The sequence below is a fragment of the Panthera leo genome, chromosome E2 (assembly GCF_018350215.1).
Source record: "Panthera leo isolate Ple1 chromosome E2, P.leo_Ple1_pat1.1, whole genome shotgun sequence".
NCBI classification, from domain to species: Eukaryota; Metazoa; Chordata; class Mammalia; order Carnivora; family Felidae; genus Panthera; species Panthera leo.
In genome coordinates, this window is record NC_056693.1 from 9,266,367 (window position 1) to 9,291,967 (window position 25,601).

A 25,601-nucleotide genomic window follows, 5' to 3' on the forward strand; every position below is an offset into this window, starting at 1 on the left:
ATGTGGATGTCTAACTCCGATAAAAATAGAACTAAGGGGGGAAAAGAGTAGAAAGGAATACTGGGGAGAAAAAGAATTTCTGCCGAAGGAGGAAGTCAGAGCGAGAGGGGACAGTGAGAAACGCAAGATATTCTTTGAGTCCAAGAGGCTTCTGGGGAGGGGCACAAAGAGGGTGATTCTGGGATTCTGCCCACCCGAGGCAAGGTAGTGGAGTGGTGGAGGGGCTGGGCTCAGAATCCAATGGCCAGGGTTCAAATCCGAGCGCTGCTACCAGCAGCTGTGGGACCTTGCTACGCCTCAGTTTCCTCATCTATAAAATGGGAATGATAATCTTCACCTCTAAAATATCATGGGTTGAGGGGCGTCTGAGTGGGTCAATCGGTTGAGCGTCCATCTTTGGTTCGGGTCATGATCTCATGGTTCAGGAGTTCGAGCCCTGCATCGGGCTCGCGGCTGTCAGCGCAAGCCCGCGTTGAGTCACCTCTCCCAACAGTTGTACATGGAAGTCCTGCCTTAGTTGGAGGTAGGGTCTTTACAGAGGTGATCAAGATAAAATAAGGCGGGCCCTGATCCAACAAGATGGGCGTCCCCACAAAAAGGGGGGACTTTGGACACTGAGATGCGGAAATGGAAGACGACGTGAAGACATGGCGGGAAGATGCCCAGCTACGAGCCATGGGGAGTTCCTTCCCTGGCCCTGAGAAGGAACCCGGAGCACCGGGAGCCTCCAGAACTGTGAGGCCACAGACTTAACGGGAGCCCCAGAAAGCTGAGAATGACCTCATTACATGAGTTAGAGCAGAACTTGATGTAGAACGAACACTACAGTAAATGAAAACGAGATGGGAAGGATCCAGGCCTTGGCAAGGATACGGGACCAGAAGAACGCGCTGCCGGTGTGGAAGTTGACCCAACCACTTTGGCAGATGTCTAGAAGCATCCTTCCTTCCTTCCTTCCTTCATTTATAAAGTTTATTCATTTATTATTTCTGAGAGAGAGAGACAGAGCACAAGCAGGGGAGGGGCAGAAAGAGAGAGAGAGAGAAGCCAAAGCAGGCTCCAAGCTGTCAGCACAGAGCCCGACGCGGGGTTCGAACTCACCCGACGCGGGGTTCGAACTCACGAACCGTGAGATCGTGACCTGAGCCGAAGCCGGACGCTCCACCGGCTGAGCCACCCCGGCGCCCCAGGGAAGTATCTTTTAAAAGCTAAGCACACACCTCCCTACGACCCTGTAGTTTGCGCCCATGCGTGTTGACCCAAGAAAAATGCATGTGTACATCCCCCCGAAGACTTCCACAGGGATGTTCCCAGTAGAGGGGGCGCCGGGGGCGGGGGCGGTGAGTTGAGTGGTTTCAGCGCAGGTCGTGACCTCACAGTTTCCGAGTTAGAAACTGAGTTAGAAACTGGGTTAGAAACTGGGGCTCTGCGCTGACAGTGCGGAGCCTGCTTGGGATTCTCTCCCCTCTCTCTCTGCCCCTCCCGTGCACACACACACACACACACACACACACACACTCTCTCTCTCTCTCTCTCTCAAAATAAATAAACTTAAGAAAGAAAAAAAAAAAAAAAAAGAAGGTTCATAGAACCTTCCTAATGGCCGAACACTGGAAATAATCCCAACGTTCCCCAGCAGAACAGAGCTCGGGCAAAACAGGCCAGACACAAAAGCTACCACATACAACCCGTGTGCTTCTGATTACGGGATATCCCCAACCGGGCAATGCTAATTTACAGTGACAATCTAGGGTGACCAGAGAGGGGCTGGAAATTTCCCATACCCTAATCTGGGGGTGGTCGCCCGCCCGTCCGCATGTGCACGTGGGACACAGACAAATCCTTGAGCTTCACGCTTAGCTTGTGCATGTCACATCTCAACAACAACAGCCCCGACAACACAGAGATGAATTATAAAAAGACACGGGCTGGAGCCTCAAGCAATGGAGGGGGTTGTTGGGGGGCGGGGGTTGTGGCTGACATTTGGGTGAACAAAACAAAACAAAACAAAACAGGTGTCTATCCTGGTCCGAAGTCAGGGGTGGGATAGATTTGGAGTCCTTTTTTTTTGAGATGGGGCTGCTCTCCCAAACTCAGGAACCGAGTGGATTCTCTGGACACGGGGTCCCCCTGAGTCACTGCATTCTTGCTCCCCGAGGAAACAGACCGACGACCAGAGGCATACCTGGATAAGTCCAAGAGGAAGGCAATGCCTCCGATTCCCAAGGAATGGGGCCTCAAGCCCCCCGGAAGTAGGCAGGGCCCGGGGAGACCGCCCCGCGGTGCACAACAGAGGGAGAGGATCTCGAATCCCCAGGGGGCTCCCTAGAGGGAGGGGCTCAGGACGAATGGTTAGGAGAGGGGAGAGGGCGCGAGGAGTCGGCTGGCTGGCTGGGTCGGATACCCTGGGGGTGAGTAAGGAAGGGAGAAAGTCCCAGGGGGCTCGGGGTGGGGCCCAGGGCTTGCTCCTAAGGTTCACTAGGCAAATCTGCATTTACGTGATGTAGGCCCGGCGGGCCCAATACGGTAGCTACACGCCGTGTGGCTATTCTGGGCCCTTCAACGCGGCGCGTCTGATCTGAGATGCGCTGAGTGTAAAACGCACCCCGGCTTCTTGCGGGGGTGCGGGGCGGGGGGGATTATGTAAAAGGTCCCAACCATTTCCGTACTGATCGCACGTTGCAATATTTGGATTATACCTGGTTAAGTAAGACGCACTGTTAAAATTAATTTCACCCGTTTCTTTTTACGTCTTTTAACGCGGCCAGGAAACACTTCCCAGCAGCGGGCGGCGGCGCGCCTCGAATTCCGGAGGAGAGCGGGGTCCCAGCCCTAGACATTCGGAGCTGAGAGGCCAGCGCGGAGGGGTGGGGCGGGTTGGGGGGGCTTTTCTGGGGACTCGGGGGAGGCGTGGGTTCCGATTTGGGTCGATAGGTTGTGGAGCTGGGAAGATACGCTCGGGCCGGCGAGATGTTCCAGAAAGCGAATTAAATCCGCCAGAGTGACCCTGAGAAGCACCGGACTTTGCAGGATTCTTGGGAAGGGAGTTTGGAGCCAACGTTCCAGCGATCCTAAGGGGGCGGGGAGACCCTGCATGACCTCCGGGGGTGGAGCGAGCAAAGGAGAGGAGGAAGCGGGAACAAGTTCCAGAGAAGGAGGAGCAAGAGGGCGGCAGAGGAGGGGCCCCCTGCGGGGCTCCGTTGGCTCAGGTCACGATCTCACGGTTCGTGAGTTCGAGCCCCACGTCGGGCTCTGCGCCGACAGCTGGGAGCCTGGAGCCTGCGTCGGATTTTGTGTTTTTTTTTTCTCTCTCTCTCTCTCTCTGCCCCTCCCCCGCTGACGCTCTGTCTCTCTCAAAAATAAAAATAAAAGTAAAATAGAATAGAGACGACGCCGAGGAGGAGACGAAGGAGGAAAAGGAAGGGAAGAAAATGGAACAACAAAAGAGGTAAAAAGAGGCGCCTGGCTGCCTCACTCCAAAGAGGGCGCGGCTCTTGATCTCGGGGTCGTGAGTTCAAGCCCCACCTTGGATGCAGAGATTACTAAATAAATAAATAAATAAACTTAAAAAAAAAAAAAAAAGAGGTCAAAAGTGTTCTGGACCTACGCTGTCCAGAATGGCAGTCACTAGTCGGGTGTCACTCTTTTGCACTGGGAATGTGGCGACTCCAAACTCAGAGGCAACTGTGCGTGTTAACACGCCTCAAAGCCCCCAAACGGAAAAAAAAAAAAAAAAAAAGAACCCATCTCATTAATGTTTTGTGGCCATTGATTTTCATATTACTATGGAAAGAACATATGGGGGATATTGGGGTAAACATCACTAAGATTACTATCCCGTTTCTTCGAGTGTGGCTGATAGAAACATTTAAATTACGCTTATGGTTCCCCAGCTCTGCTCTAGGGGGGGGAAAAAAGGCAGGAAGAAACTCCTGGAATCATAAACAAAGGTTAAGGAGGGGTGGGGGAGAGCGCTTCTCTTTCCACCTTGTTATTATTTTTTTAATGTTTATTTATTTTTGAGAGAGAGAGAGAGAGAGAGAGAGAGAGAGAGAAGAGCGAGCAGGTGCACGCAAGCGGGAGAGGGGCAGAGAGAGAGGGAGACAGAGGATCCGAAGCCGGCTCCAGGCTGACAGCAGAGGGCCTTTAGTGGGGCTGGAACTCACAAACCATGGGATTGTGACCTGAACTGACTGAGCCACCCAGGTACCCCTCTACCTTAGTTTTAACAACAAGCAAGTGTCAGGCAAAGAATACCGTTAAGGAGAGGTTCAAAGACAGTTGGGGGGAAGGGAAATTTTGTTCAAGAAGCTAGGGAATGTGAAGGCGACAGGCGGTCGTGCTGGGCACAGAGACAGGGGCTCTCCTCCAGATGGGGGAGCCCTGGGAAGGGTGCTGAGGGGTCCACCAGGAAACCCCCTGGAAAAGCAGGAGGCCGGTGGAGGAAGCGCGTTCTGGAAATGAGCACCAGATTTTGTTTGCCAGCAGGTTCCCCGAGGTTCATCTTTGAGAACCTGAGCGGCGCAGGGGCGTGGCGGCCCCGGAACCACGTGACCAGGTCCCACCCTGGCCGCTGCTGGTTGGCCCGGCCAAGGGCACCCGACTCCTCGCTGGACCGGCGGGATTCTCACTAGCAGAGCCGTGAAATTGAACCGAGGCGGCGCCAGGGCTCCCGCCGGACCCTGGAGCTGAACACCTGCAGGGAAACTGGGGGCCATACAGCGTCCGTGGGCACAGCCGAAGCCAAGATCTGTGCAGAGAGCCTGCGATGAGAGCCAGTGGCCCCTGAGAGGACAAAACCGACAAGGCGGACAGGAATCTTGGTTCCTGGCGTCTCCGTTTCCCAGAGCCACTTTGTAACCCCGGGGGGATTGTTGACTCCATGTTATGAAGGCAAAAATTAGGGCTCAGAAGCTGAGTTGACTGGCCCAGGGCCCACGGCAAGTAAGGGGTAGCTCCCATTCCAAGCCAGGGCCGTCTGATTGTACGATCAGGGCTGTTGAACACCCCTGGGGGCGCCTGGGTGGCTCAGTTGGTTAAGCGCCCGACTTGGGCTCAGGCCATGATGTCACCGTTTGTGAGTTTGCGGCCCACACGGGACTCCGTGCTGACACCGCAGAACCTAGATTCAGATTCTGGCTCCCTCTCTTTCTGCCCCTCCCCTTCTCACGCCCTCTCTCTCTCGAAAATAAACGTTTAAAAAAATAATAAAGGGATGCCTGGGTGGCTCAGTCGGTTCAGCTTCCGACTTCGGCCCAGGTCATGATCTCGCGGTCCGTGAATTCGAGCCCCGCGTGGGGCTCTGTGCTGACAGCTCAGAGCCTGGAGCCTGTTTCAGATTCTGTGTCTCCCTCTCTATGCCCCTCCCCTACTCACCCTCTGTCTCTGTCTCAAAAATAAATAAACATTAAAAAAAAATTAAAAAACTTTTCTTTTTTTTTTTTTTTTTCCTGTGCTATTCTGTGTCCCAACACCTCTGCCCATGATTCTCCAAACTCAACACACCCCTCAGACCTCAGGCAAGGGAGTGCTGTTCTGGGCCCCCTGCTTTTGAGGACTCTCCCCGCCCCACCCCCTATTGCCAGAGGGGTCCCTGGGGCCAAGGAGTTGTGCCCACGCAGAATCCACACCTCCGGTTGGAGAGAGATTATGCTCTGAGAACTGGGGGTAGAAAGAATAATGCCCCCCAAGATACCCACACCCTAATATTTGGAACCCGCGAATATGGCAGATGTGATTAAATGAAGCATCTCGGGATGGGGAGATTATCCTGGATTATCTGGGCGGACCTACTGTAATCACCAGGACCTTTCAAGAGGGAGGGAGGAGGATCCGTCAGAGAAGAGATGACAACGTGAGCAGTTTCAGGGACGCAGGGCCAGGAGCCAAGGGATGCGAGACGGATGGAGGTGATGCGGAAGGCAAGGAAACAGATTCATGTTGGGGGACAAGGAGTCGGGTTCTCTCCAGGGCGGAATTCTGACCTTGAACTTGTTTAGCCTCTCTGTTTGTACTTTTTTTTTAAGCTTACTTATTTATTTTGAGAGAGATAAAGTGCGAGTGGAGGAGGGGCAGAGAGAGAGAGAGAGAGAGAGAGAGAGAGAGAATCCCAAGCAGGCTCCATGCTGCCAACACAGAACCCGACATGGGGCTCGAACCCACGAACCGGGAGATTATGACCTGAGCAGAAACCCACAGGCGGACGCTTAACCGACGGAGCCACCCAGGCGCCCCCAAAGTCTCGGTTTAAAAAGAAAAGCCTGTTACCCAACACACCTCGAGTTCGTGGTGCTTCGAGGGGGAGGGTGAAGGAGAAGGGGGGGACAGATCTCTGCAGGGGTGGGGCGTGGGGCAGAGAGAACAGCAGTGAAGAGACAGGAGGGGAAAGAAAGAAGAGGTGACTCATGAGAAGGTGCTCCCGTTCTCGGTATCAGAAGTGAGAGGTCTGCAGGGGAAGGAAGCCCCGAGGGGACACAGGCAGAGGTGGAGACAAGAGACCATGTGATCCCCGCCCCCCCCAGGGGTCAAGACAGACGGCGGAAGGAGAGCCCCTGAGAAGGAAAAGATACACGGGAGAGGCTTCTCGGTGGCAAAACACAAACTGCACAAGGGCAGGACTCCGGCGGACGGCTTGGCTGGCACAGTCTCCCTTTGTGACCTCTCCCTCTGCCATCGTCTACAACGCCGGCCCGAAGGCTGACGCACTCAGTTTCCCAGCCTCCTCTGCAGCTAGGAGTGACCATCTGGCACACGCCCGCGAAACAGCCAGAAGTTCCCCCAGAAAGGCAGACTCTCCCCCCACTAAAAAGGCAAGGCCTTGCCGGGAGGAAGTCCTCCACAATTTCGCGCTTCCTCCGCCTTCTCGCCTGGAACGAAGGCTGCAGCGCGGCAGCAGCCATCTTGTGACCATGAGGCAATCACAGTGAGCAAGAAGGTCTAGGCTGGAAGGATGGCGGAACGAATACGTGGAAAGGGTTGGGATCGTTGACGGTATCTTTGAGCTGTCATGCCCGCCTTGGACTTCTTACTGAGAGAGAAAAAGACACCTCTGTCTGTTTACTCCTAACGATCCATGCAACTTACCTCTTGTGTTGTCTATTGTTATCCAGTGCAGGAACTGTGCCTGGCACAGAGGTGGTGTTCCTTAAAACATTTCAAAAGGAACGAATGACTTGCACGTTCTCACAAAGCCTCGGTTTCCTGTCTGCAACTGGTTCTGAGAGTCCAACCCCCCACCCCGCCGCTTTGCGATGCGTACCCAACATTCTCCTTCAACCGGACCGGTTAGCTTTCTTTTCAAAAATTTCAATCGAGACAGAGCGGTAAAAAACGATTCGGTTAGGAGTGGCTACTGGAGGGGTGAGCAGAGGGTGGGCCTTGGGGACAGTGATCCAGAGGACGCGATAGCTTCCACCCTGGTCCCGCTGATGCCCGACCATCCATTGGCCACAGGGCAGCCAGAAGGGGCATTTGCAAACAGAAATCAGATCACGCCCTTCCCCTGCCTAAATTCCCCCCTCTTCATGGCTTCTCACTGCCCTTCGAAGAAAACCCAGCCCTGACCTCAGCCTCAGGTCCCACACCCGCGTCTCACTCTCATCTTCCCCTCGGTCAGCTCTCTGCCCTACAGCCGCAAGACCACTCCTGTCTCAGGCCCTTTGCACAACCTGTTTCCTCTGCCTGCAAGGCTCTGCCTCCGTAAGTCCACCTGGCTAACCCTCACGTCCTCTGGGGCTCTGCTCGGGTCACCTCCTCCGAGAGGCCCGCCCTGAACACCTTGGTGAATGTGTCCCAATTCAGACGCGTCCTAACTCACCCGCACTTTCTGCAGCAATCATACTGATTTCTCTATTTGTGTGTTTCTGGTTCATTTCCCATCTCTGGACTCTAAGCTCCCCCAAAGCCGGGGATTATGGTCTGTTTCTTCACTAGCCTGGCATAGACTAGGGGCTAAGGAAATATATGCACTTTGAATAACCCAATCGAGGAGGAACAGGGAGGACAGTTACTGTGCCCAGCTTTGTTAGAACCTTGGTCTGTACTTCGGAGCCTGAACTTAACTTTATCCCTGTGATTTGGGAGGCTGAAGTTAAAAAATATCTATGTTAAAAAAAGAAAAGAAACACTAATCCAAGTACGGATTCCGGAGAGTGCAGGTCTAATGATCATACTGAAAATAATAATAATAATAATAACAGCAAACACCCACAGTGTGCCCAGCAGTACTACTAAATAATATATTATACTAACCGATAATGAGAACCGTAATCATTCTTATAACAACTTGATGGGCGCGTTCTCTTGTTATCCCCATTTTACAGAGGGGGAAACCGAGGCTAGAGAGGTCGAGTAACTGGCCCGAGGTCACACAGCCGGGAAGAGCCGGAGCCAGGATTTCAACCCTGGCAGTCTGGCCCCAGAATCTGTGGCTACTAGATCTCTGAAAACACCACAAGGACGCTACTTCTGGAAGGGGGAGCTCGCGCCCGCCGTCCGTGACCTCTGCCCTCCAAGCTGGCCCACCCCTGGCTGACCTCTGAGGCTGATGAACGACCCCCCCGGCCCCTCGCTATCGCGGAGCAGCCTCAGGGCCCCCGGCGGCCCCCCGCTCCCCCCTGCCCCCCCCCCAGCCCGAGTCTGCGCTGACCCTGCCTTGAGCTGAGTGAGCGCTTCCTCTACGCGGGGCTGGTTGTGGCGCACCATGTAGCTATGCATGTCCGGGTAGTTGCTGCGAATGTTCTTCTCCGTGGACCCGTTGGGCACCGTCCCAAACTTCAGGGGCGGGTACTGCTCCTGGGGCCGCTGGAACTAGGGCGGAATGGGAAGTTATTAGGGCGCCCCCCTGGGGCCATCTGGGTCAAGGACATCCTTGACCCAGACGCTCTGTTCTGGGGGACGCCGGCCATCTGGCAGGCGCCCCGGTCCAGAAGCGTTTCTCAAGCTCGCTCACCACGACCCTTTTCGACTCCAACCCAGCAGACACATCCGCAGGTCGCCACAGATACGCGTGCATGTGTGTCCACACGCGTATACGTACACATGATCAGGAGTACTGTGGGAATCTCTAACAGCCAGCATGGCCGGATCAGAAGAGACACTGGCTCCAGAGTCCCAGAAGGGTCCCAGAGGCCCCTGACGTGCCAGGCATTAACCCTTAACTTGCTGGATCATGGGAGGTCCCAGGGGCAGGCGCTTGGCACAGGGCGGGGCGGGGGGGGGGGGGGGGGGCTGGAGGCGGTTGCTATGTACCCATCCGTTCCGAAACAGTTCACTCTTTTAACAACAGACGTAGCCACACAGGTGTGTTGTTGGCCCAACGTCAAGTGCGTATACGACCCAAGCAAAGATGCAAACATATTACGTGTTCAGAAAAAAAAAAAAAAAAAAAGCTGTTGGAATCCACTGAACTGATTTCTCAGCCTTCTAATGGGTCACGATAGGTTCTAACAGGTCAGCTAACCACTCGGGTCTCCAAGCGTGCTCTGTATATCACCAGCCCCCAAACAAACCGTGATCGGTGATGAGGCGAAGTACAGACCTCGAGAGAGGGAGCACTAAAAGCAATTTTTTGGAGAGGAGTTTATTTATGCATGTATTTTTGGAGGAAACCCTACACCCAACGTGGGGCTCGAACTCACGACCCCGAGATCAAGAGTCGCACGTTCTGCCGACTGAGCCTGCCCGGTGCCGTGCCCCCAGAGCGATTGGCCAGAATGGTGTTATGTCTGTTGAAACTGAGTAAAACTTGGGGTTTGAATGCGGCGCGTCTTGGTTTTTCCATTTTATGTTTCTTTTCTCACAATTCGTTTCTATGGTGTCTTACAAAAACACCGATCTGCACCGGGGAAAGGTCGCAGATTAGCCCCCTTCCTCGCGGTTTGAGGGAGGCACTGGTCTAGAATAGCCCATTTGGCATTGCTGCCCCCCACCCCCACCCCAGGACGTTTAGGGACACTCTCTCCTCCTGGGAACACTTAAATAGAAACACAACCTTTCTCTTCCAGAACGTTCGATTCTACCATTTTGGAACTCTCTCCGGGAAAAGACTCCCAGGAATCCTCCCTGACCTCCCGGCGGCCAAACTCTGACCTGACCTCCCATCCCAGCCAGCTCCCCCCTCCCGCCCCCCTCCCCCCCCCGCCCCCTCCCTCCCCCTGCCCCCGCCACACACCTTTCGGTCACTGAGCCCAGACACGGTGTCCACATACTCCTCCTGGATCATGAAGGCGGCCAGGTTGGCTGTGTAGCTGGCGAGGAAGATGACGGCGAAGAAGGCCCACACCAGCACCATGATTTTGCTGGTGGTCCCCCGGGGGTTCTCCACGGGCACCGAGTTATTGAACACCAGGGCCCAGAGCAGCCAGATGGATTTCCCAATGGTGAAGGTTGAGCCTCCAGGGCCTGCAGGGGGCCAGGAGGGGACCATGGACCCCAAATCCCTTCTACTCCATGAGGGAGCAGAAGGAACTACAATTCCCAGCGGCCCCCAAGGCCCCTTGGCACCTCCAGAGGCCGCCACTCTACCCGCCCCCCCAGGGGCTGCTGGGAAATGTAGTTCTATCTGCGGTCCGGGTGCTCGGAGGTGATGGAGGAAGGGGACTCACGCTTGCCCGTGGCCAGGCTGCGGTTGTAGCCGACGGGACTGAGGTACTCGAAGATGAAAACGGTGACGGCGACCACAGTGAGGCACATGACGAACATCATCACCCACACGGCAGGGCTGTAGGGCTCTGGGGGCAAGGGGGTGTGGGGTCATGACTTGGCCAAGCCGAGGACTGGGGGACCACAGACGTGAGAACACGGTGCGTCAGAGATCTGACCCTGTCCTGCTCTGTCCCCTGCCCAGGCTCTCCATCTCAGGGACCGTCTCGGCGCCCATCCAGACCCCTGGGAGACAGTGTCTCCCAAAGACGGCCACCTCAACCTCTTCTGTGGCTTCTGCCACCAAATATAAACGGTCTCCTAAACTGTTTCCTGAGCCTCGAGTCTCCACCTGGCCACCTACCAGGTTTCACACTGAGGCCAACGCCCAGGCCCCCCATCCTGGGAGCCCCGCCATCCATCCAGTCCAACCCCCGCCATTTGCCAGCTGCACACCCTTCCCCCCTCCCCCTCACCAGCCACAGCCTGTCCCCCCGACTCCTGCCCCCCAACTCGGCCCCCGTCTCCACTCTCTCAGCCAACAAGCTCAGACCTCATTCTCTCCCCTGGACCATGTCCCCTGTCTGCCCTCTCCAGCCACCACCCCCCTCCCCGGCCCCTGCAGCCCTAGAGGATCCTTCTGCACCCAGCGGTGACCTGGCCTCCCCCCTGCCCATAGCCCTCTGTGGCTCCCCAGCGCCTCCCTGACAAAGTCACCGCCCCTCAGCCTCGCTTCCACGCTCCTTTCCGGCATGATCACTCTCTCAACAACCCACTGCTTTAACCGGCCAGAACTCACAGTTCCAGAATGAGCCTCGCCCTCTCCGCCTTGTCTCCACCGCTCCCCTGACAGGGGCACCACCCTGACCTACCTACCAGACAAACTCGCATCTGTGCGTCTCCTCCTCACACCGCCTCCGGGAGGTTTCACCGACAATGAACCCAAATCGCCACTTCCCCGAGATTCCTACCAGGTGATCTGACCTCCCTGGGCCAGCACTGCCCCTGTCACAGCAGGGTCACCACCCGGACTGTCACTGCGGCATCCGGGAACGCTCTTGTTGCCTCCGCTGGGCAACGTGGTGGCGCACAAGTACGACCTTGTCACTTCCCTGCTGAAGCAGGGGCCCCATGTGCCTCTCAGGGTGTACCCGCAGGGACCTTGGTGCAAAGAGAAGGCCACGGAGACGTTGTCGGGGGAAATACACAGAAACGAAACACGAAGGAAGAGCTGTGCTGTCTCCCGGCCTTTCTGCTCCCAGGAGCTTTGCCCAGACTTCAGAGAGCAAGAGAGAACTGACGTGCCCTGCTGCCCTTGGCCCGATGTGCACTTTTCTTGCTGTTGTCTCCCAGTTCGGTCAGTGAGATCCCGACCCGGTGCGCCTCAAGGCCACCAACCCGCTGGGTGTCAGCTTCCCAATCGCATCCCAGGACTGGTTCCTTCCTCGTCTCACCCCCACTGCCATTTTCTTATCCCACACCCACCACCGCTCTGCACGGACCTCTGCCTTCCCGGGGGCCTCCGGCCTCCACAGGGCCTCCAGTGGGATGTTTTATAAGCCTAGATCTGATCATATGCCCCCTCCCCCATCACCTGTAGTTAAAACCTTGGCCATCGCAGCAAGAGTGAAACCCCACTCTCCTACCAGAGCCACCAAGGCCCCTGCATCATCCACTCTGTTCCCTCTCGGTCCTCGCCTCCCACCCTCTCACACGGCCACCTCCAGCCACACAGGCTTCGCTCCGTTTCCCAAACACTCCACATGCGTTCCCACCTTCGGGGTCTCTGCCCGCTGCTCCCTCTGCCTGGAACCGTTCTCCAGCCAGATCTCCACAGGACCGAGTCACCTGCCTAAAGGGGCCCTCCTGCCCTCCCCTGATGGCACCGAGCCTGTACCCCTCCAACTCTTCCCCTGGCTTAGTTTCTCATCCTCTTCATCACCACCCGCAGTGATTTCGTCCCATGGATCCGTTTAAGAGATTATTGTCTGTCTTCCCCACGAGGCCAAGAGCTCTTAGAGGACAGGGATTTGCGTGCAGCCCCGGAGCCTGGCACATGATAGGTACTCAGTGAACACCGATAAGTGAATCGAGCGCTTACTATGTGCCATTACCAAGCTAATCTCTTTTCCTCATCTCATATACAGGGGAAGACTTGGGGCTTGTGGGGCCTGAAGCTTATACAATTTGGAGGGGTGTCTTTAAGAAAAAAAACCATACAGAATTACGACTCCAAGAATGCAAGGCGCAGGGCCTTGAAGAGAATGTGCCAGAGAAGGTTCCTGAAGCTCCAGTGTCCTGGGCCTCGTGGTAAGATGGCTTCTCCCGTTTTACAGACTGGGAAACCGAAGCTCAGAAGCCATGCCAACTTGGCCAGTCACACCGCGGGGACAGGCAACACCAGGATGGGACCCGGGCACGCAGCTGCCCCAGTGTCGCCGTCCCAGGGCCCCGGGCTCACCGAGGAAGGCCGAGGGGGACACGGTGCCATTGCTGCGGGCCACCATCACACTGATGCCCGTCTCCACGAAGGGGACAGAGAAGTCCACGATCTCGGAGCGCTCCTCGTTGATGGTGAGGGAGCCGATGGCCATGTCGGCGCGCTGGTAGAACACCTGGGGTGAGGGCGAGGAAGGGGGTGAAGGGACCCGGCTGGCTCAAGCACATAGAGGAGGATGGTGGGCAAGCCCGGCCCCAGGAGACCAGAGACAGGGGGACAGAGAGGGTTAGGAGAGTGGATGAGGGGGACGCAGAGTGGGGCACGAAAGGCGGAGGGGAGAGGCGGGGAACGGGAGTGGGAGGAGGTAGCCCCAGGCCCCGTGAGGCTCCGAGAACCCGCTCTCCGGATTTGGGCGGCATCCCCCTCGGCCCCGCCCCCTTCTTTCAGGGTGCCGCCCTCCTGGCCCCGCCCCTTTCGCGGTCGCGTCCCTCCTCGTGGCCCCGCCCCGCCGCCGAGGCGGGGCTCTTCGGGGGCCAGCCCCGCCCCTTCCGAGCCCGGCTTCCCTCCTTCGGGCCACGCCCCTCCGGCCCCAGGGCTCTAGCGCCTTGGCCCCGCCCCAGCCCGGCTCCTCCCCGGACCGCGTCCCCGCCTCACCTCGCCGATCATGCCGTTCCAGACGCCGTCGATCTTCTTTCCGTGCTTGCCGTTGGTGACCAGGTAGAGGTCGTAGCTGAAGCCGATGGTCTGCGCCAGCCGCTTCAGGATGTCGATGCAGAAGCCCTTGCAGCACCGCTTTTCCGGGCGGGGGGCGTCCGGGGGAGGGCTGCGGGGGAGCGAGCAGGCTTGGGGATGCCGGGGACCCCCCACTCCAGACTCCCCCATGGGGTGAGGGTGTGGAGGGAGAGCCAAGCAGCAGCTAAAACTATGGCTAGCGCTTTCTGGGGAAACTGAGGCTCGGAGGAGTTCCGTGACTGGTCCAAGGTGACTGGGCTGAGTGCCCAGGGAGGAGGGGGCTGGGGCCAGGGCTGCCGGGCTTCAAGGGAGTTTGAAACTGGAACTCCTGGAGATCGGGCTGTCACCTGTGGGTGCGGTTGAGCTGGCTCCGGCAGGGCACGGAGTCTCGGATGCAGGTGCCACTAATGGGGTCGGCGGGCTCCACAATGACAAAGGGCCTCTCCTCCAGCGTGGCCACGGTGAGGTGCTGTGTGTCATCCACAGGCTGCAGGAAGCGGCCGTAGCGGGACCATAGCGGGTACTTGAGGCGGAGAGTCTGCTGCTCCCAGCTGCCCACCTTGGCCAAGAGAAGGGGATTCAGGCTTCCTTCCGGGGGTGGAGGGTACTTTCCAGAATGTTCTGCCCATCACGGCCCTCCTTCCTCAGAGCGCAGGCTCCCAGCTCCTTCTCCCTTAGATGCAGGAGTCTGGCCCCCTGAGAACCCACAGGTCTAGGCTCCCCCCCCCCCCCCCCCCCCCCCCCCGCCCCAGGACCTAAAAGTCCAGGCTCCTCCCTCCCTCAGAGGCCAGAATCCAGGACCTCAGCCCTTCTCTCTGCCAGGACCCAGGCATCTGGGTCCCCACGCCCTCTCCCTCAGTGCCCAGGAGTCCGGACCCTCTCCCATGCCTGAGGTTGGGGCTGGGACTCACCACCTCCCAAGTCCTATCTCTGGTGAGGGAGATGACAACCAGAGAGGGGTTCACCAAGAAGCCATCCTCATTGAAGGAGTAATCCCGGTTGTCCCAGGTAATATTCATGAAGTACCTGCCCAGGAGGAAGGGAGGGGACATGTGGGTACCTGGACTGGCCCTAGGCGGGTGAAGGCAGAGAAAAATCCCTTCTATGGACCAGCCTCAGCCCCTGGCTGGAGTCTCTCCCCCCAGATCCCGAACACCCAAGTCTTCTTTTTCTTTGTTCTCTCTCTGCTCACTGCCCAGTGCCCCCTGAACAAGGTCCCAGACCCTCCGCTTGAGTTTGAGGTCCTCTTAGAGACCCTGTGTATTCTGGCCCCACCTGCCCGTGCAGCCGCATCTCTGATCCCTTCCTACCCTCAAATTCTTTCCGCCCTGAGCCCTTTTTGCGCCCCACTAACACTGAATGCAAAGTGTCCCCCAGGGGGGCCTGGGTGGCTCTGTCGGTGAAGCGTCTGACTCTTGATTTCGGCTCAGGTCGTGATCTCGCAGTTCGTGGGTTCGAGCCCTGAGTCTGGGCTCTGCACTGGCAGCGAGGAGCCTGCTTGGGATTTTTTCTCTCCCTTTCTCTCTGCCCCACCCCTGCTCATGCTCTCTCTCTCAGGAATAAATAAATTTAACAACAACAACAAAGTCCCCCAAACGTATCAAGTGGCTTCCTATCCCTAGACCACTGTAGGTGCTGTGCTCTCTGCCTGGAAAATGTTTCTTCTGTCCCTTCTCACCCTGATTGATTCTTATGTCTTCAAGATTCAGCTCAAGTGTCCCTTCCTCTGGGGGAAGCCCCAGAGGGTCTCGGGACTCCCCGTTCACTATGCAATGGTACCTGTACCGTGAACGCCTGCCACAGGGCCTTGGTCACTGCACCAGACCCTCAACGGCCATCCTCACACCCCCTCCTCCCCCTGCCCAGGCCATCAGTCCCCAAGTGCCACCTTCCTGCCCCCCTCATCCCTCCTCTCCATCGCCCCAGGCTTCCTGGACCCCTGCCCCATGGCTCCCCAGTGCTCCAGAACAAAGTCCAGCCTCTCAACCTGGCATTCAAGGCCCTTATGGCCTGGCCCCCCTCTACCTCCCCAGCCTCATCACCCCCAACCCCTAATTCTCCTGCCTTCATCCGCCCCTGAGCTATTGTGGGTCCAGCCACCTGCCTGAGTTTTTCTCCCTTCTGGGCCTTTGTATGATGCTGATCTTTCTGCCTGGAATACTATTTTCTGGTGAACTCCGAGCCGCTCTTAGAATCATATCCACCCCCCTTAACCTGGCCCAAATGCCCTACATGCGCTTGGCTTCTGTGGGCCTCCCTTATTTTCCTGTGCCCTCAGCACCAGCCACAGTGGCTTTGTTTCAGGCTCCCAAACAGGCAATTCCAGCCCGAGGGCCTCGGCACCGGCTGCTCTCTCTCCCTTCTCTTCACTCAAACCTTGCAACAGTTGGCTCTTTTCCTTTAATCCCCCCCTGCTTTTTTTTTTTTTTTTTTTTTTTTTTTAGCCTCCAAATTTCACCTCCACAGAAAGACCTTCCCACACGACCTCGCCTGACTTGGAATCCTGGGCATTTCTTATCACGTTCTACCTGTTTCATCACCTGCTGGTATGTTTTCTTCCTTGTCTTGTCTGTTCGCTGTTTTTGTCTCTGCTATGAGCTGGTAAGCTCTATGAGAGCGGGGACCTTATTCTAATAATACTATGTACTCTTGTGTCTAAAGCAGTGCTTGGCACACAGAAGACTACGCAGTAAAGGGCTTTTCAGTGAATGAGTGAGTTGAGCAATTCAACTGTCAGGTCTCAGCTCAGAGAGCTCCTCGTCTTGGAAACCTCCCTGACTCCATACGCAGACCCGTGACTGTGCAGCCTCGTTTGGAAGGCTGATTGGGGCCAATGGAATTCTTTCTTTGGGAAGACGTTGGCTGCGAGATTGGGGGAGGGGGGATGGGTGGTAGACAGGATGGGATGAAACGATGAGGGTTAGCAGAGAGCTGAGATTCTGCGTGAGCAGTGGTAAGGAGAGAACCAGAGCGTGGCAAGTCGGGAAGGGGCCGGGGGGGGGGGGGGGGGGAGAGGCAGGGACCGAGAGAGTAAGAGGGACACAATCAGAAAGAGATTGGCCTCAATTCCTGGCGTCTGGGCTGCTGTGTTTATCTTGCCAATAAACCCCCTTTTCCCTCAGGAAAGTTGAATGAGTCTCTGCTCCCTGCAACCCGAAATGTCTTGGCTCAGACAGTAACTCCTGCTGGCTCTCCCACAATGCCCGCGCCACCCCCAGGATTGCAAGCCGCACACCGTGTTGTCATGATCCCGTCCCTGTCTGCCACCCCTCCAGGACCCTGTGTTCTTTGAAGAGAAGTCCATGGGCTTATTCATCTCTTGTGTTCCCAGAGCCCAGCACGAGCCCTCGTTCCCAGCGGGCGCTCAGTAAGTATTTATGAACGAGGGATGCTCTCCTCACCTCCTCCCTGGCTCCTGTTCCCCAAGTCACCAACTTCACGTCACTCCCCCTAGGTTTTCTTCTCCACCCACCCCTCTTCCTAAGCTCCGCCCACCCCTCTTCCTAAGCCCCACCCACCCTCTTCCTAAGTTCCGCCCACCCCTTCCTAAGCCCCACCCACCCCTCTTCCTAAGCCCCACCCACCCCCTCTTCCTAGGCTCCACCCACCCCTCTTCCTAAGCTCCGCCCACCCCTCTTCCTAAGCCCCACCCACCCTCTTCCTAAGTTCCGCCCACCCCTTCCTAAGCCCCACCCACCCCTCTTCCTAAGCCCCACCCACCCCCTCTTCCTAGGCTCCACCCACCCCTCTTCCTAAGCTCCGCCCACCCCTCTTCCTAAGCCCCACCCACCCTCTTCCTAAGTTCCGCCCACCCCTTCCTAAGCCCCACCCACCCCCTCTTCCTAAGCTCCCCTCGCCCTCGCTTCAGGATCAGAGGGCTCTCCTTCCACTGTTCTGTCACCAGACTCATCATTGCCGACACTTCCTGCGGCGGAGATGCTGTTTCCCACCAAACCCTGTCCTCCTCTGGCCTGTCCAGCCAGAGTCCACGCTTCCCAGGCCTCCCGGCGGCCAGCGCCCAGGCACGCGCAGGAGGGACCTTCGAACTCTAACAGTCGGCACGGCGCAGGCGCCAGCCAATCAGAACTGCCGTCTCACCAATCTGCATGGACGCCACTGTCACCAACCAATCAGGCAGCGCCGGGCGCATGACGTCATTCTCGCCAACGGAAAGGATGCCTTGTCCTTGCCGTAGCACTTGCCCCAAAAAGGAAATCGCTCGCTCCCCACTTCCTCTCTTTCCTCCTTCTCAGGAACTAGAATTCAGACACGCCAAGGACGCAGCTTGGACCCCGCAAAGAAGGGGGGCAGAGCAACAAGGCGGGAGGGTCCTGGGTCCCTGAATGATCACCTGGGACAACAGAGCCTGCGATAGCCTGGAACACTCATGTCTGGATTTTTTTTTTTTTAAGATTTTATTTTACTAAATTTTTTCAAACGTTTATTTATTTTTGAGACACACACACACACACACACACACACACACACACAGTCTGAGCGGGGGCGGGGCAGAGGGAGAGGGAGACACAGAATCCGAAGCAGGCTCCAGGCTCTGAGCTGTTAGCACAGAGCCAGACGCGGGGGCTTGAACCCACGGACCGTGACATCATGACCTGAGCCGAAATCGGACTCCTAACCGCCACCCAGGCGCCCCTTTAAGATTTTATTTTTAAGTGATCTCTACTCCCCACCGGGGGCTCGAACCTACGACCCAGAGATGGAGAGTCGCACTCTTTACCGCCTGAACCAGCCAGGTGACCCTCATTTCCGGATCGACAGAACAACTTGTACCTCGTTTGGGGCACTGAATTGTTGGGGTCATTTTGTTACTGAAATCCAGCTTATACTCTGGATGCATTCCACCACATCTGAGGTGCCCGCAAGTAGAAGATGTAACTCGGGGCGCCTGAGTGGCTCAGTCGGTTGAGCGTCCAACTCCGGCCCAGGCCGATCGCCACACGATTGCCACGGTTCGTGAGTTCGAGCCCCTGCCTCGGGCTGGCTGCTGTCCGTGCAGAGCCTGCTTCAGCTCTTCTGTCCCCACCCCTCCTCTCTGCCCCTTCCCCGCTCGCGCGCTCTCTCTCAAAAATAACCAAATCCTTAAGATGTATCATTATTTCTATGTACCACAAGGAAAGAAAAACGCACTGCCAATTAAACCGCGAGAAGCCGCCAATCGTCAGGCATATATTGATTTCAGAGACATTACACTGTGAAACAAACAAACCATCGTCTGAAAATCGCGAACTGTTGTAATAACACGCTCACTGTGTCTTGGGTGTTTCTTTTCCAAGTTATCTAGTGTAACCCCAGGAAGGAGACCCCACTGTGTCCACTTTACAGAAGAGAACACCGGGGCTCTGAGAGGGGCCGCGACCCGTCCGAGGCTGCTCGGCCGGCGAGCGGGTAGTCCGGCTCTAGAGGCTTCCCACAGCCCTCCTACAGCAACCCCCCGCTCACCTGTGTAGACTCTCCCCGCGGTGGGTGCGGTTCTGGGCACGACAGTCGTGGCCGAGCTCGGGCAGGAAGCCGTAGTCACGCAGCAGAGCCTGGGCGCCTCTGGCCACCACCGCCACGCCGGCCGCCACGCGCCGGGCCAGGTCGTCCCGCCAGCCGGCCGAGCGCACTGCAAACAGCCCGGCGGGCAGTGGGGCGCCTCCTGGCAGCAGAGGGGGCTCGCCCGGGGCGCCCGAGCCGCCGCCTCCAGCCAGCTGGGGCCCCACCATGAACCACACGTAGCCAGGCCCGGTGAGGCCCGCCTCCTCCGCGGCCCGGAACACCGGCTCGGCCTCTTCGCGGGCGCAGAAGAGCAGGCGGATCTGGGCGCTGACGCTGCGGAGCTGGGCACCCAGCACGGCCTCGCCCGCTCCGGGGTCGAGCGTCAGGGCCCCGCGGTGCTCCCAGCCCACCATGCTGCCATCCGTCAGCACCTCGATGTAGGACAGGAAGGCCCGGTGGCCGGGGGCGCGCGTGGTCACCGCTGCGAAGGACGTCCAGTCGTACTCCTCCAGCACCTCGAAAATTACCTGGAGCTGTTGCTCTGTGGACGAGCCCAGCTGCAGGAAGGTGGAGCCCTTCTCCTGCGCGGGGAGGAGGGGGATGTCAGGCCCCGTGACGTGCGGAGGCCACAGCTCCCAGCAGTCCCTGAGGGGCCTTCGGTTCCCAGTGGTCAAGAGGGATCTCATCTCCCGGCAGCTGACAAGGGCACCCCGGTGGCCTAGCTCTTCACAGACCCCTCTGCCTGTCTTGCTGGAGCACAGAGCTGGGCCTGGGGTAGGTGTCGCCTCGCGACTGAGTTCTAGGCCTATCCGTCAAAGCTCTCTCGCCTCCCCGTGCACCTGACTCTCCTCCCTGCCTGAGCACCGGGGCAGAGGCCCCAGCAGAGAGCTCTGAGGTCCTAGGGGATTACAGAGCCGCAAGAGGGAGGAGCCTGAGTCCCTGAGACATCCCTTGGAGGAGAGCCCCCTGCGGTCAGGAACACCTGTTTGGACTTTATACGCGTGAGAAACAGCCTTCTATGGGCTGAGCCACCGAGACGTGGGGGTTTATCTGTTACAGCAGCTCACATCACCCTAGGACACGCCCAGCATCCAGGGAGGGAACTACAGTCCCCAGCCTCCACCGAGAGGGACTACATCTCCCAGCATGCAACGAGGGTGCCGAAGGTACTGTCACTCCCAGCCGGAAGCAGCTTCGCTAGGTGGATTTGCCCTTCTCTGATGTTTGCCTGCTACCTCCATGACTTTTTCCTTTGTTGGACAGTTCCTCAGTATTCTAAATGCAGTAGTGCCCTTGTCTCCTCTTTTTTCTCCGTCCTCCCTCCCTGGCGATCTCATCCAGACCCGCGCATTTAAATACTGTCTCCATAGGGCGCCTGGGTGGCTCAGGCGGTTGTTTGGCTCAGGTCATGATCTTAACAGTTCGTGAGTTCAGGCCCCGCCTCAGGCTCAGAGCCTGGAGCCTGCTTTGGATTCTGTCTCTCGCGCGCGCTCTCAAAACTAAACACTGAAAAAAAAGAAAAAAACAAAAAACTGCCTCCCGTGCTGTCCAATATGGTAGCTGCTGCCCGTTTCAATTAATTGAAGTTAAGTAACATTTAGCGCCTTGACTGCACTAACCACACGTCAAGCTCTCAACAGCACACATGGCTAGTGGCCGACAGACTGGACCGGGCAGATATAGACCATCTTCATCACCGCAGAAAGTTCTACTACCCGGGACGGAACGTTGCTGGCTCCTATACAGTTACCACCTCTCTCGTGGACTTCAGACGGACCTAGCCCCCTTTCTTCTCAACCTCTCCTCTTGGATTTCCCAGAGGCATCTCAAAAATTAGAATTTTGATCTTGATCTTTCCCCCTGGCCTCAAACTTGTTCCCTCTCTTCCTATCCTTATTCACCCAGATGCTCAGGTCCCAAAGCTAAATTCTCCTTTCCTTCTCTTTCTCTCCTGCCTGATCCAGGCCATTTTCCAGTCTTCTCGGCTCTCCGTTCAAAACCCCAGTCATCTGTTCTTCCACAGATGTTCTGGTCTGCCGCCTTATCACAACCCTCGTTGGTCACGTTCTGGCTTAGACCACTATAACAGCTTCCTGACCCCTCTCCGCTAACACTTTTTTCCCCCCCAGTCTTCCAGTCCATTCTCCATCCAGCAGCCAGACAGAGTCAATCTTGTCAAAATACCAGTTGGATCAAATCCCTTCTGGGTTGAACACCTTCCAATAATTCTACCTTCTAGTCAAAGCCAAAGTCCTGACTGTGGTCCACAGGCCCTGCGCGAACAGGCCCTCGTTGCCTCTCCGACCCCCCACCTCCCCGCCACCCCCCACCTCTTTGTTCTTCCTCAAACACATCAAGTTCCTTCCAGCTTGGAGGGCTTGGCCCGTAGCTGGCTTCTCTCTCTCCCTCTCTCTCTCTCTCTCTCTCTCTCTCTCTCTCGGGCACACTTTCCCCCAGCTCCTTCACGCTGGATCTACCGCTCCTCATTCGTCAGGTCCAGCTCGGTTATCGCCTCCTCAGGGAGGCCTCCCCTGACTGCCATCTACTGAATGGAGCCCCATCCTCAGTCATTACCTTTCCTCCAGGACAGATTTTGGCATCTGCTATTTGCTTCCTGTCTCCCCGTTAGAATGCAAACTACACAAGACAGCAGGGGGCGTATCTTTTTTTTTTTTTTTTTTTTTTTTCCTTTCATAACTGTCTTCCCCAGAAGCTAAAACAGCCCTGGCACAGAATCAGCCCTCAGTGACAAGAAACGGACTTTCTTCCCAGGCGTGTGCCTGTGGTTATACGGGTAGGAGACTTGGGCGGTTGTCCTGAGGGGATGAGGCCTCCCAGCGTGCAACGAGAATCCCGAGAGGGCCTCGTCCTTGGCAAGTGGAGATGTGCTGAGGGGGTCCCGGTCCCGGCATTCAGTGGAGGCATGATGGCCCTGCGAGGACCACGCCTTCTTCCATCCAGAGATACTGAAGGGACTACATTTCCCGGAAGGCAACGAGAGGGCGCTGAGCAGGGTCCCAGTTCCCGGGTGGCCGTAAACAGAGAGGCCCACATTTATCAGGGGCAACGGAGGCAGGAGGAATCACATCCCTCGGTAGGCGACAAAGGTGGCAGCCACGCCGTCATAAGAAGTCACCTCGAAGGGGATCTGCCTGCAAATCTCTGGGCAACTCCTGTCTCAGAGAAGAAAGTTGGACAGAGGCCCTTCCCAGAATGCTCCGGTCAGGAGAGAGCTACGAATCCCAGGATGTAATTCTGACCTAGTCACAAGGCCACCGGCCCTCTCAGCAGGGACCTGCTGGGGACTTAGGCTCCGCCCACTCAGATGGCCCCATCCACGGCAAATGCCACCTCTGTTCCGCTGGCTCCACCCCTGAACAGACCCCGCCCCTTCTCAGGCTCCTCCTCTTAGCGGATCCCTTCTCCTTGTCAGTCCGCACACCAGACTTGGTCCAGTTCTGTCCTTTCCTACCAGAAGTCCGCTCCAGCTGGTCCCCCTGTGCCCTCGGGCTGCAGACCTCTTTGCGGGGCCGCAGCCAGCTCCAGCCGCCGCCCCCTCTCCCCTGCAGGGTCCTGGGTTTGATCTTTCATTTCGGCTGGGCCTGCCTCTCTGGTGGCCCTTCATCCTCGCAGGCCCACCCTCCGGATTCTCTCTTTCCACACTTTACAACTGGGGCATGCCTCTGCCCAACCCCCATTCCGCGACTGTCTCCTTGTCTAGGCCCCGCCCCTTTAGTCCACAGCGTAGGCCCTGCCACCTTCCTGGCCTGGCTCCTCACCGGCTAGCTCTGCCCCTTCCCTGACTACCTTCCCCGGCCCACCTCTCACTAACGACTCCTCCCCTTCTCCTGCCCCTCCTTTCACCGGATGGCTCCGTCCTTCTACCTCGACCTCTGGAGCCCATGCCCTCCAGGCCAAGCCCCTGCCCGTCCCTGACCTCAGTACCCTCTTTCCTGGCCCTCTCCCTGCCTTCCTGGCCCCCGCCTCCTCACTAGGCCTCACCCCTTCCTGAACCCCATTCCTTTCCAACCGACTCTCCCCTTGCCCATCCCAGATCCCACCCCGCCCTCAGAGCTTGCATCCCGGGCGGGTCCCTATTTGTAACCAGTCCCCGGCCCTCGCTGGCCTGCCCCGCCCCGCCTCTTCCCCGGGTGCCACTCCCCCTCCCCCCCCCGACTCGCTTCTCCCGCAGACCCTCAACCCTCCCCATACTCTGATCGTCCACGCCACGCAAGGCCCCTCTCAGACCCTGCTCCTAGGTCAGTCCCCCGGAGGGGCCCGCGAGTTCTGTATAGACCACGCCCCTCCGTGTCAACCCCGCCCCTTACCTAGATCTGACTCCACCCGCCGGCCCCACTGCGGCCCAGATGCGGACCCTCAGGCTGGGCCCCGCCCCCTGCGGCCGGCCCCGCCCCCCCCGCGGGTCGCGCGCACCTTGGGCGTGAGCACGAGCGCGGCGCCGCCGTGCACGGCCACGATGGGCAGCGAGGTCTGCGCCGACAGGAAGTCGAGGATGGGCGCGACGGCGGGCGCGCGCGAGTCGTCCTCGAACACGACGCCGTGCACGCGCAGCCCCGACAGCAGGTCGCAGAGCTGCAGCACGAGGCTGCGCGGGTCCGAGCCGTTGAGCACCAGCGCCACCGGTCGCACGTCCAGGCCCGGGCTGCGCACGGCCGCCGCCACGGCCGGGCCCAGGCGCGCCGCCTCGGTCGCGTACGCGGGCCCCGAGAACACGAGCGCCACGTTGAGCGGCCGCGCCCCGCCGGGGCCCCCGCCGGGCCCGCCGGCCCCGCCCGGTCCCGGCGCCTCCTCCGGGAACGGGCTGGCGCAGGCCAGCGCCAGCAGCAGCAGCATCTTAGCGGGGCCCCGAGGGCCGCGGGGGCCACCGGCGCCGCGCATCGCCTGCGGGCCCCTCCGGGCGGCCTCTGACACGGGAGAGGGGGCGCGCAGAGCCGGGGAGACCCCGGGAGCGGAGAGAGACACACAGGAGGGGGAGACACAGAGATGGGGAGACCGAGACGGGGGGGACAAGATGCAGAGAGACACGGAGAAGAGGAGATACAGGGAAGGGGAGACGCAGAGAGAGGGAGGAGAGGGAAAGGTCGGGGTAGTAGAGGCGGAGAGAGGCACGGGCACGGGGAGAGCCAGAGACGGAGAGAGCGAGGCACAGGGACGGCCACAGAGCCAGGGAAAGTAGAGGTGGGTAACGGGGACAGAGCAGGTGCAGAGGGAGGGACAAGAGACGAGGCAAGAATGGGGTGGACAATGATGCAGGACGGATGGGTAACAAACCCACAGCGATGGGGTCAGAATGGGAGCAGAGAGAGAGACCCAGGGAGATAGGGAGTGAGAGGAAAACAGCCACAGAGAGATGGTTGGAGGGAGGCATGGACGGGAACAAGGAGGGAGAGGGAAAGGAGAAACAGAGACGGGGGGGGCGGGTAGAGAGGCGCAGAGTGACAGAGACAGGGAGAGGAAGGTGGCAGAGATAAGCCAGAGCGACAGAAGTAGGGGGGGAGTGACAGGGAGGCCGGGAGAGACGGCAGAGATAAGCAAGGAAGGCGGGAGAGATAGGCGAGAAAGTTGGACAGAGGGCGGAAAACGGAAAGAAGCCCAGAGAGCCGGAGACAGACCCCACGGCCACCAAGAGACCCGGACACACGAGAGAGAAACAGGCAGCGCAGAGATTGAGGGAGGAGGCAGGCAGAGCAGACAGAAAACATAGGAAGACAGAAATAGCGAACCAAGGGAAAGATCAAGACCCCCACCAGGGAGGTGCCCAGCACAGACATGAAAGGAAGGCCAGGAAGGCGGGTGGCAGGAGGGATCAAAAATGAAAGGAAGAAAAAGTGAGGGGAAAAAAAAAAAAAAAGAAAGGGAAAAGGGGTCAGGTGTGTGGGGGGAGAGAAAGAAGAGACAAAAAGAAATGAGTGGGGCATCCCAAGGGGAGAAAACGCCCCCAGGGCCTTACCCCCCACCTCGACCACAACCCCCAACCTGTTTTTGCCCCGTTACTCCTGTTCTATCTCCCTCCCCCCCAACCCCGCACTGTTCTCAGAGCTAGAAAGAGAGTCCCAGTCCAGGCTGGCTTGTGGGGTTGGGGGGCACAGCTGTGGAGAGCTGGGGGGGGGGTGGCGGGGGTCCCTGGCTCCCAGCCCAGAGCAATTTAGTAAATTAGAGGAAATACAGCATCTCTTCCTGTGTCCCCTGTTGAATGCTAGCTGCCTGGGGTGGTCGGGCTGGGAGCCCAGACTCCTGGCTCCTGGGTCTGAAGGAGGAGGGCACTGGG

General features: G+C 58.0%; 1 protein-coding gene across 1 annotated transcript in view; it reads right to left on the bottom strand.

The window, feature by feature from the left end:
* GRIN2D (glutamate ionotropic receptor NMDA type subunit 2D) overlaps nt 1-24,227 on the bottom strand; it is a 33,581-nt gene extending 9,354 nt beyond the window's left edge. The window contains exons 1-9 of the mRNA XM_042920213.1: nt 23,747-24,227; nt 19,274-19,893; nt 14,725-14,839; nt 14,161-14,372; nt 13,736-13,904; nt 13,103-13,256; nt 10,605-10,730; nt 10,172-10,401; nt 8,648-8,808 (exon numbers count right to left, since the gene is read on the bottom strand). Coding sequence (XP_042776147.1) covers nt 8,648-8,808; nt 10,172-10,401; nt 10,605-10,730; nt 13,103-13,256; nt 13,736-13,904; nt 14,161-14,372; nt 14,725-14,839; nt 19,274-19,893; nt 23,747-24,211 — 2,252 coding nt within the window. The 5' untranslated portion in view covers nt 24,212-24,227. The remainder of the gene's footprint in view (nt 1-8,647; nt 8,809-10,171; nt 10,402-10,604; nt 10,731-13,102; nt 13,257-13,735; nt 13,905-14,160; nt 14,373-14,724; nt 14,840-19,273; nt 19,894-23,746) is intronic.
* Nucleotides 24,228-25,601: the final 1,374 nt, after the last annotated feature.